General features: G+C 46.5%; 1 protein-coding gene across 1 annotated transcript in view; it reads left to right on the top strand.

The window, feature by feature from the left end:
• The first annotated feature begins 1201 nt into the window (after positions 1–1201).
• Positions 1202–11705, top strand: part of C6H11orf49 (chromosome 6 C11orf49 homolog) — a 168951-nt gene continuing 158447 nt past the window's right edge. Inside the window, 1 exon segment of the mRNA XM_043970904.1 lies at positions 1202–1331. Coding sequence (XP_043826839.1) covers positions 1220–1331 — 112 coding nt within the window. The 5' untranslated portion in view covers positions 1202–1219.

Genomic DNA, 11705 nt, shown 5'->3' with positions numbered 1-11705 from the left:
CCTTCAAAGTTCATTACACATATATTCTGTATTACTCTCACCTGTGGCTCCAAGAAGCTGTAGTGGGCAAACCATCTTGGCAGAGAGGCTGAACCAGGGTGAGGGTAAGAGGTTTCAAACCCATGGTGAGTGTGTGTGGGGGGGTCTACCCCATGCGGCCAGGAAGGCAGTCAAAGCACGTGTTGTAGAGGCCTTAGAGCTGGATCAGATACCCAAGAAGCCCGGGTCATCTACTGCATCCGGGGCCATAGCTAGTCGTTCTGGTTGTTGTCTTGCCACCGGGCTCTGATAACTTTGTTCAACTCTGCCTCACTTAAATCCAGTTCACATCCAAGTCAAGCCATCACCCCATCGTGCCATGGGTCTTCTTTGGAAGGACGAGCAAACGTTAGAGCCAAACGGTCTTCCATGCATGGAACGCCCTTCATCCCTGGGTCTTTGGAGTCCACAAGCATCTTCAAAGTTCAGCTGGATTGGGTCGCGTCCTAATGCCCCTCAGCGGCTTGGGTCTCTCCTGTTTTTACTTTGCATTGACTTTTGGGTGTATAGGATGCTTCCCTCCCCCCTAGAGGGCAAGGGCCGTTCAAGCTTGTCTTTGTGTGCCCAGCACCTACACAGAGCCAGGCTTGTACTAGGTGAGCGCTTACTAAATGTTCGTCCATCTATTCACAGTCATGGACTTGGAATACCAAAAGAATGTCAGCTTCCTGAGGTCGGGCGCTCGAATGTCTACCTGTGTGCACACACGTACCCACGCGCACACATACACGCACGTGAATAAGCACGTGAGCCTGTGTGTGTATATTTCCCACATGTTAAGGGCCGTAGTAGGTATTTAATAAATGTTCATTCATTTGTTCATAAGTGTGCACGATGTCTCCTCCAATAGACCGTCGGCTCTTTGAAGGCAGGGCCGCTTGGTTTCTGTCTTCCGCTCCCAGACTCCTAGCCCAGTTTGGGGTATACAGTCGGTGCTTAATAAATGCTCGGGCCCGGACGACCGTCGCTCTCCCGGGGCCGCCTGCCCTAAAAGGTTCCCTGACAGCTCCATACTCGTATATGGCGCACGCCCCAAATGAGCTCGGCCTTCTCCCGGGGGCGGTCCCGAAGCCCTCCGGAACTCATTGGGCCCGCTCTGAGTTGCCACCCGGAGCCCCTTTGCGTGAGCCTCCCCCTTTTCCCTTCCCCCTCTCACCTCCGCGCCGGCTCTGTGGTTGCCATGGCAACGGAGACCGCGCTACGGAAGCCGAGAAGGCGGGGGGCCGCAGCCTCAGCCAGCAGGAGGATGCTGAGCCCGGATCGCTTAGCGCTGCCCGACTACGAGTATCTGGGTAGGAGCTGCGGCCGTCGGCGGGGACGGGGGCGGGGGCGAGAGCGGGGCCGGCCCCGGGACGGGCGCGGGGACCGATGGGGAAACCGCGGCCCCCTGACGGGCGTCGAGCTTGGGCGGGGCCTGGAGGGACCACCGAACCGGACCCCGGCCTTTGACAGAGGAGGAAACTGAGGCCTAGAGAAGGAGGGACCCCACAGGAAGCGAGGCCCCCGCGGGCCCGGGTTTGAATCTCACTCCCCGGACGTCAGCCTCCGCGTTCTTTGGGGGTCCGAGGGCCCGAGGAGGGGAAGGTCCCCCTTCCCCCATCCCCACCCCCTACCCTTGTGTCCCCGGCCGAGGCCATCAAAGGCTCCGTGGAGCCCTGGGGTTGGAGTTGGAGGCCCTGGATTCAAATTCTAGTCCACTAAGGCACCCGCTGCCTGCTAGACTTGGAGCCAGGGAACTTCTCCCTCGCTGCCTCAGTTTCCTCCTCTGTCACTGGCCAGCCCACGCCCTCCGCAGTCCACAATGCCGCTCAAGCCCACGCGAGGACCGAGGGCGAGCCCCGGGGGTCCTGGGGTCCGCAGCTTCCTCGATCCTGGACGGGAGGGAGATTCAAACTCCGGGCCCCACTCGCTGGGCAGAAATCCCACTCTTCCCTTGTCTCCTCTTTTCGGAGCTTGTCCCTTCTCTTAGGAGTGGGGAAATCTTTCCTTAAATGGCCGGAAGCTTTTTGAAGGATAGTTAGGCGGTGTGATGGGACCAAGTTCAAATCCAGCTTCAGACACTTAGTTCGACCCTGGTCAAGTCACTTAACGTTTCTTCCTCTGTAAAATGAGGGATTTGTACCCTATAACCTATGATCGTATGGTCTTTTCGAATTACAAAGTGGCTCCGATTTGTAGTCTAGAAACAAGGGGATACATTTCGTAGATATGGATAGTCTAGATCCTCTGATAACAAGGAAAGGCCCCTTATATAATAGCTGGTCCTTATGGTTCTTTTTTGTTCTTCAGTCATTCAGTAGTGTCCTACTCCCCTTGACCCCTTTTGGGGTTTTCTGGGCAGAGATCCTGGAGTGGTTTGCTATCTCTTTCTCCAGCACATTTTACAAATGAGGAAACTGAGGCAGACGGGGTGAAGTGACTTGCCTAGTGTCTGAGGCCAGATTTAGTATTCCTATGTAAAGGACATGAATGCCCTTTAGGAAATTTGCAGCTTTCGTTACATTAGCAGGTAACCAGGTAACCATTTGCCTTTTTCCCCCAACAACGTTTCATATCAAGGTCTGGAAATGAATCCTTTTCCCACTGAAACAATGATGATTTGGGACTCGTAGTCATGGCCTGACCCCTAAGTATTGCCCAGGTCATCTGGTCTCATCTATACTTCCACAGGAATCTCTTCAATATCCCTTAGGCATTCCTTGGATGACTTCCCATGTGATGGGCAACCCACTCTCTCTGGAGGCTGAACACTCAGTTCTAATTATTAGGAAGTCTTTCCTTAGATCCAGCTGAAAACTTTCTTCAGCCTTCTCCCAGTTACATTTAGTTCTGCCCTCTAGGGCCAAGCATCACCCGACTAATCCTTCTTCCATGTGACAGCTCTTCAGATACTTGACACCCGCTGTCATGTTCCCCTGTAATCTTCTCTTCACCAGGCTTTATACTTCCTCAGTTTTTTCACCTGCTCCTCAAACAGCATGGTTCTGAGTCCTGCAGACCTTTTGGTTACTTTTCTCAGGAGCCAGTCCTTCCTGAGATGTGCCTGGAACAGAACAGAAAGGCACCGATGTGGTCTAACCAGGCTTGCAGAGAGGAGGACTCTATCATCCCTCCTTCTGTGTACAGTGAAGCCAACTGTGGTCACATTAGTTTATTTTTTAAAGTCTAGGAATCTCATCGATGGAGACATCAGCTCATTGGCACCCAGTGTTCTACTGAGCCAGAATGTAGTGACAGGGTGAGATTATGTACATAGGGTACACAGGGTAGATGATACTTCATTTCTGGGCTATTCTGCCCAGGTGTAGCCTGGCAGAGTGGAAGGAGGCCTAGGCTGGAGCCAGCGATTGTGAGTTCATGCCCTGGCTGCCTTAGAAAGTAGATGGCTTTATGCAGGTCAGTCTTTCTGAGCCTCACTGTACCTATAAAATGATGGAGTTGGATTAAACAACCTTCAGGATACCTTCCTGTGATATCTCCCCTGCCCTAAATTGGTCCAATATGGTTGTCTCCTGGTTTTCAGCATCTCCAGTTTATGGCCCTCCATTGGAATTTATCTACTAGGCATCCCTGTCCCAGGCTAGGACTCTTCTGCCCAGCTCACTTTTAGCTCATCAGGAAGCTGCCTGACCTTCCTGAGCATGCCTTAAGTCCACATTTCTGCCCAAGCACTGGCTAATTTCCCCTTTTCTTCCACTGGGGGAAAACAGGAAAATATAAAATAGGTACAGTGTTCCCATTCCCTCAGAATAAGTCTAGATAATTCAACCGGATGCATAGATCATTCTCCAGATTCATAAAAGACAACCCTTTCTTCATGGTGTGAACAGTGAACAGTCTAGAATATTCTCTGGGTTACTGCTGTCTCTCCCTCCCCCCATTCGTTGTGGGTATCCAAAGGCTCAGATAGCTTCATTTACGTCAGAACATTGAATCAGGGCCTGGGAAATAAGTAAGCAGGTTTTCTTTAACTTTGAGATGTGAACATTTCAGAAACTGATATAGGAAAAGCAACTAGAAAAAAAACAACCCAACCCAAGTAGGAAACTCGTCTCCCTATAAATGGTGAGTTGTTCTCATTACCTGCAGCCTTTTATGAACAATTCGTGATTCACCCCCATAATGATACCATTTGGAAAAGTTTTGTCATATCCCCATTTGTGATTTTTAGAAATTAATTGGCCTTTCCAGCTCACATTTACTGGCCAGGTGGATGGTAAGCAAGAAAGGCATCATTTCATAGAATTCTTGTATCAGGGAAGCAGATTTTGGCTCTAGATAAGGAGAACTTCTTAACAATTAGAGATGTATGATAATGGACTGGCCTCCCTGTGGAAGTAATGAGTTCTTTGTTCCCGAAAATGTTCAAGTGGAGATCTGAGGACCACTCGTTGGAATGGGTTGGAATAGTTGGATGAGGTGACCTTCTAGGGCCCTTCTAGCTCTTGATCTTGATGAAATCTCAAAAGAGAAGAAAGACCCTGTTAGGGAAGTAGAACAACTTGAACCCTCGGTGTCAGGCACAGAAAAGATTTCCAGCCTCGTGAAAGTTGCTTGTTGAAAGCCTTTGCCCACGGCTGGGGTGTGTTTGTATCTGGTAGGGTGTGGATAGCTCCTCTGGAGCCCCAGGGGAGCTCGCTCTGTTCCCAGGTATACAAAACACACCACTCATAGATAGGCCAGCCTGAAGAGTAGCTAGCGTGAGACCCAGCTTCATTAATTTGGGGAGGGGACTCCCTTTTCCACTGTGGCTTCCAAACTGTTCTGATTTCATGACAGCCACTTCTTCCCGTTTAAGAGTTAGTTGAAGAGAATGAGAAGAGTCCGCCCTAAAGCTACTGATGTTCTTGGTTGATATGGGTCTGAACTTCCTGCAGAAGAAGAGATGGTTTAGCTGGAGCAATGGCCAAAGGTGATGTTTTTTTTTAATAGTGGGTTATTATCCCACATGACTTAGTGATTGTATTGGGTGGTTGGGTTCTCTCCATTCTAAAAAAAACATCCCCAGACCTTTGCCAAATCTCCTCTTGCCCATTGTTCTCGTTCTCTCTCTCTCTCTCTCTTTTGGTGGAGCAATGAGGGTTAAGTGACTTGCCCAGGGTCACACAGCTAGCAAGTGTCAAGACTCAGGTCCTCCTGAATCCAGGGCCGGTGCTTTATCTACTGCACCACCTAACTGCCCCCTTTCTCATCTTTAAAATGAGGGGTTGACCTGGATGGACTTTAAGGAGCTTCCCACTGCTACATCTCCCAGGGTACTGGCTTCTTTTCTAGAAATGGAACTAGATAGGTGGGGGCAGGTATCTTATCATTTTACCATTCATTGGGTGTGAACAGGCCTTTTCTACCTCAAATAGCTACAAGTTTTGACTATTATTAAGTGATTTAAGTGGATAGAGCACTGGCCCTGGATTCAGGAGGACCTGAGTTCAAATTTGACCTCAGACACTTGACACTTACTAGCTGTGTGACCCTGGGCAAGTCACTTAACCCCAAATGCCCCCCCACACACACAAATGAAGTGATTTACCATCTATCTGCCTTAGTTTTTTTTTCAATTATAAAATGGGGATAATGATCACCTACCTCACCTTGTTGTGAGGATCTAATGAGAAAATATTGGTTAAGCACTTAGCACAGTACTTGGTGTGTAGCAGTCACTACATAAATGCCAGTTATTACTGTATTATAATGTTAGTGAACCTTTTAGCCCATTGAGAAGCTCCCGGTGACCCTGATCTACAAGCAAGCCACCGCTTCTAGGTACTTTGTTATGAGTGAGCATTGTGGAGTTGGGGCAGTGCCACAATCCTTGATCCCAGCTGCCACCCAATACATCTGCCAGAAGCAGCCAGTTAGAAGTGTTCTTCTTAAAAATCACATGCCATTTGGCCTAATTTATTCATGATGTTTTATCTACTTTTATTATTTTTCTTTCTTTTTTCTTTCTTTCTTTTTTTTTTTTTTTAGTGAGGCAGCTGGGGTTAAGTGACTTGCCCAGGGTCACACAGCTAGTAAGTGTTAAGTGTCTGAGGCCGGATTTGAACTCGGGTACTCCTGACTCCAGGGCCGGTGCTCTATTCACTGCACCGCCTAGCTGCCCCTCTTTACTTTTTTTTTTTTAATGTATGAGGTATTTTATTTTTTCCATTACATGTAAAGATAGTTCTCAACTTTTGTTTATACATGCTCCCTCTTTACTTTTTAAAACAAAACAAATCACCACATTCATCTCTTCCTGGACGACCTCTTTAAGGTTCCTCTAAGCACAGTGATAATTTTAGTTAATAATTTAATAGCTTTTGTTTATAGTGTTTTAAAACTTGTACAGTATTTTGTCATCTCATTTAATCTTTATAACAACCCTGTCAGGGAGGGAATATTATTACCCCTATTTTACAGATGAGGAAACTGAGGTTTAGAGAGTTCCAGTGATTCACCTAGGGTCATAGTTTGTGTCTAAGGGGAGAACCAAATGCGTCTTTGCAACTCCAAGGCCAAGACTCTATGGGCTGCTTCTGCAGCCTCAGGCAGAGGGTCCAACCAGGGCTCTCTCTGCACAAAAAACCCTTCGATTGTTGGGCTGATGTTTTGGGTTGGGGACTGTGACAGCCATTTCCCTTACTGTTTACTGTCCTGGCCACCAGAAAAAAAGCGGGGGTGGGGGGTGGTGATGGCTTTGGGATCAAACAGAATTAGGTGATGCCATGTGGTCAAAAGTATAGCGATCTGGCAACTGGAGGGTTTGAATCCTGCTGCTGCTTAACTTTCTTCTCTCTGGGCCTTGGTTTCCTCGATCTGAAAACCAGGGATTGGATGAGGTGATCCTCAGGGTTTCTTCCAGTTCTAAAATTCTGATCCTTAGAACTAACATTTTTGTTGGGTTATAAAATTTTTACTGGTTCTTCTTCAGTCAATTTCTTGCTTGGAAACAGTACTGCTCGAAGTAATTAGTTGCAGTGTTTTTTTTGGACTTTAAAATATTTGTGTTATTACAGAAAGGAAATGAAATCAGCTATTTTCGGCTCACTCTTTCTGATCCTTTGAAAACGTGATTTCCAGTGTCTGAAATTCTTCCCTTTAAAAGGTTGGACATGTGCAGGAATCTCCCAGAGCTTTTGCAACCCCCATTTAATTCCCCCACCTCTCATTTCTTTTTCCTGCCATTCATTTTTGGACATCATTGCATAGACAAGAACCTTCTTAACTGCTTGGCTCTGACCATCTCAGTTAACTGTTCAAGAAGCTCACGGGGCTTCTCATCACTGTTGGATAAGTTCCCAAATGCTTTTCTTTACATTTAAGGCCCTTCCCAATAAAACTGCTGTCGGGGTACACCCTTCTTCTTAAATTGGACCCATAATCTATTAGAGGCTACTCACAGCACCCAGAGATGCTTCTTTAACTCATGTAGAGGCTCTGTGAACCTTTAAACCCTATATAGAGGTTAGCTGTTATAATCCCTACGCCTTGAAACCCTTTTCCTCGTATCTACCTATCGAAATCCTACCATGCCTACAAGGTCCAGTTCCCCACTCGGAACTTTCTGGAACTATTCTGGTGCCTGTTTCTTTACTCTGGGGCATCCAGCCATCCCCGAAGCCTTCACAAGCTGGAATTTCCCTCTGTAAGACCCACCCCCTCGTCCCATTGGTCCATTCCTCCTGGGGCTTCCATTTTGTGGAGGGACCCAAGTGGGCCTTCATCTCCTTCCCCTTTTTGGCTTTTCAGCTTCTATCTGTGTTTTCTTTCCCATTCCACCCCTTTAAAATGTAAACTCCCTGAAGGTTGGGGCAGTCATTCTGCTCGTATTCGAATCCCCATTGCTTAGAACTTTGTGTGACACATATACAGTAAGTGCTCAATGAATGCTTGTTTCCTTCCTTTCCTTTTCCCTTAGGCACTATAAAACTTTCAACAATTTTGTATTAGAAGTATGTCTGTGTGTGTCTTTCTTGAGGGCAGGGATCACTTCTTACTCACTTCTTATCCCATTCCCTTCCTTCCTTCCTCCCTCCCAGCACAGTGCTGGGGCATACAGTCAGCACTTCATAAATGTTCGTGGATTGGTTGTGTTCGATGTGAGGGGCAGTTGTAAGCTGATGTAGCAGCTCTCATTTCTAGAACACTTGAAGGTTTACACTGTCTTTTTAAAGTCCAGGGGGCAGCTAGGTGGTGCAGTGGATAAAGTACTGGCCTTGGATTCAGGAGGACCTGAGTTCAAATCTGGCCTCAGACACTTGACACGTATTAGCTGTGTGACCCTGGGCAAGTCACTTAACCCTCATTGCCCTGCAAAAAAAAATAATAATGAAGTCCACAGCCCAGGAAGCTTATTAGTACAGGTATGAATCCTGTTTGACCTCTAAGGAAACTGAGGTTTAAAGATGCTTAGCATCTTGTTTCGAGTCCTGCTGTCAACCAGTTCTGGCTTCCAGTCTTTCTTAGCTCCAGAAGGTTGACAGAATGCTATGTATGACGATCTGAATGTAACTAGGGTTGTTGTGCCTTTCTCCAAGGAAAATGTTGGCGTCACCTCTTGTTTTATGTGAAGAATAAACTTTCGTGTTTCCACTAAGAATGCTATCCCAAAGGTAGGGATCGTTTATATTTGCAACGATACAGAACACAGTTATGTCATTCATTCTGTGAATTGGGCTGAATAGCTGAGGTTTCCAAGAGAAGAAATCGCTCCTTATCTCTTTTGGTTTTTTGTTTGTTTGTTTTTGCGGGGCAATGGGGGTTAAGTGACTTGCCCAGGGTCACACAGCCAGTAAGTGTCAAGTGTCTGAGGCCCGATTTGAACTCAGGAACTCCTGAATCCAGGGCCAGTGCTTTATCCACTGTGCCACCTAGCCGCAACCCCCCCCCTCCCCACCCCCCTCCTTATTTCTAATGAATGAATCTAAGAGAATAGGCCCCTTGACCTGGAAGTGGGCATTTTGTTATGTTGCCTAATTGTGGAAGTACCTTGAGACCAGTGACTGCTTTGGGGTTTTTTTAATCACTTTCTCTCTAGCACCTGGCCTTGCACCCAGCCCTGGTCAGACTTGGAATATCCCAACATTTGTTGAATTAAATGGAAGTGAATAATTGTAGTGCTGGCCTGCTAGGGTAGTTTCAGAACAAAATTCAGTGCTTATTTGTTGGTTGGTTGAAGGGAATGCTATATAAACCAGTTGTGTGATGGCTGTTTAATTCCTGTGAAGTCCTACCTCCTTTGGTCTTTAAGCCATGATCATACTTGATTCTCAGGTTTCCTGGGTAAACACTAAAGTTTCTATCTTTGCTCAGACAAGTACAAAATTCAACCAATTTTGAAAAAACTGTACTTAAAGGAAGTAACCAGAAGTTGTATTCAGTTTGGGGATTTTCCTTGAGTGCTCCCCCCAGTCTCTCAGGAGCGGGGAAGAGTGCCGTGTTGTGATCTGGAGGGAAATAGCCCCCCAGGTCGAGGGATCTTTGGGCTCCAGACCAGAATGGGGACAGCCCCAGCAGTGCATCCCCCGGGGCCTTGGGAGGCAGCTTACTCTCTGGGTTGAATGTCAAGTCAAAACACATTTATCTGAGCAGAATTTTAATGATTTATCCAAGAGAGTCGGGATTTCCCCAACACATCTGAACTTACCAAATTACTGATCCCATTAGCTATGTTTTCTCCTAAGCACCTTTCATGCAACAAAGCAATTACTGCTGCAATCATCAAATGTACTTTTCATAAAAGCTGTTGACTAAGTTTTGTTTGATTAACAGGAATCCAGTAAGAGGAAATATTGTTGGAGAGAGCACTTTCTGGGCCTTTTCTTTTTCTTCATTGAACTGGGCTTTTGAAAAGCTGTTCTTTGCACAGAATAAGAGCCTCTTTCCAGCTGTCCCATTGTGCAGCTCAAGGTCTTGTTAATACTCTTCTCTGGCCCAGAGATTACAGGTGATTGTGATAAAACACAAGCTTCAGTTTCTGTAATCTCCAGCAGAAATCTGCTTGCTGCCCTAGGCCATCGTATCAGGTGTTCACCTCCTTCAGACTTCTCTCACCTGGGACAGCACACTCCCCTCCCCGGCGCCCAGTAAACAGAGGCATGTGGAGAGGAGAGCTGACAGCTCTGTTCTGGTCTTTCTGGGGCCTCCTTGCGTACAACGTGCACCAAATGGGAAAATTATATCCTTTAAAATAAGCACGTTAAAGACAATAACAGTTTTGGAGGAGACACGTACCGACGGCCACATGTCTTTGGCCTCGCTCGTCGCATAGAGAGGCTGCCAGAACCGCTTGGCTCCATGGTTCTCGTGCCCTGCGCTGCTGCAAATTGACATGTAAGCAGAGACAAAAAGACATGAGGAAGTGAGCTCTGGCGCTTGAGCTGGGGCCTTTTTTGGAGGAGGTTTGACCAGATTCACATCTTCTGGCCCATCCTGGTCTTCAAAAAGGAGGCTGGTAATTCAGTATGTTAGCTGGGCAAACAGCATGAGGCTAGCTAGTGCTGAGGCTGTGAGTGGTTCAGCCTGTCATATGGAAGAAATTGCCTTTCAGGAGAGATTCTAATTGTGTAGGAAGCCACACAAACGCATGCCCTGCCAGGAGGAAAAGGCACTAAGGACTAAGGCCTTGTGCTGCCTACCACCAGGGCAAGCCGCTCCACTTGGGGCTTCGTGAGTCATCCTTTTTTTGTGCAGGGCCTGCTTTCAGAAAGGCTCCCTCTTCCCCAACATGAATTGCTTTTGCCAGCTTTGTACATTCCTGATGACCTCATTTACAATGCTAGGGCACAGACAGTAAACAAATAATAATTTAACGTTTGGGCATCTTGACAAAGCTTAAATAGCCAATTTAGAGAAATGATAACAGTCAACTCTAATAAATACCAGCCATGACCCCAGCGATTTGTTCAGTGGGATGTGCTGGGAGAAGGTTGAACACCTTGAGACAGGAACTTGTGAATTGTTCTGCTCTATTCAAAACCCTGAGATCCACTGGCTGGGGTCTGGTCCCAAGAATGGTAATGGTAGTTCTTTCTTTTTTCTTTTTTTTTTTTTTTTGTGGGGCAGTGAGGGTTAAGTGACTTGCCCAGGGTCACACAACTAGTAAGTGTTAAGTGTCTGAGGCTGGATTTGAACTCAGGTCTTCCTGAATCCAGGGATGGTGCTTTATCCACTGCACCACCCAGCTGCCCCAGTAGTTCTTTCTAGTTAGTAAATAGACCTAGACCTCTGTGCCAGGTAAGTATAAACTTCTTTGTTTGATAGGTATTCTTCATTGCACCTATAAAGTGAAAAAAATTAATATTTGCCACCTACGTCACAGGAATGTTATGAGGAATATTGAGATAACAAACACAGTTGGAAGTTCTTTATAGAGAAAGTATTATGTAAACACAAAATGTTATTCCCCTTGCCTCGATTTCCCTATTGATAAAAGCATCTTGGGGGAGGGGTAGTTGTGCAGTCGAATTAGTTAACATCTGTCAAGTATTTTTCTTTTCTTTTTTTAAAGTATTTTTCAAAAAATGCTTTATGAGAACTAAAAAAATGTGTTTTTGTTTTTGTTTTGTTTTGCTTTTTTAGAACTAAAAAAATGTAAGTGAGCCTTTATAGTCTATAAACTTCCAAACCCAAGGGCGGTGAACACGCCATTTAATGGTGCACCTACTCTTCTACCTTGCCTTCCA

Source organism: Dromiciops gliroides, chromosome 6 (genome assembly GCF_019393635.1).
Source record: "Dromiciops gliroides isolate mDroGli1 chromosome 6, mDroGli1.pri, whole genome shotgun sequence".
Taxonomy (NCBI): domain Eukaryota; kingdom Metazoa; phylum Chordata; class Mammalia; order Microbiotheria; family Microbiotheriidae; genus Dromiciops; species Dromiciops gliroides.
Note: the sequence above shows the minus strand (reverse complement) of the source record. Positions and strands in the feature narration are given on the sequence as shown.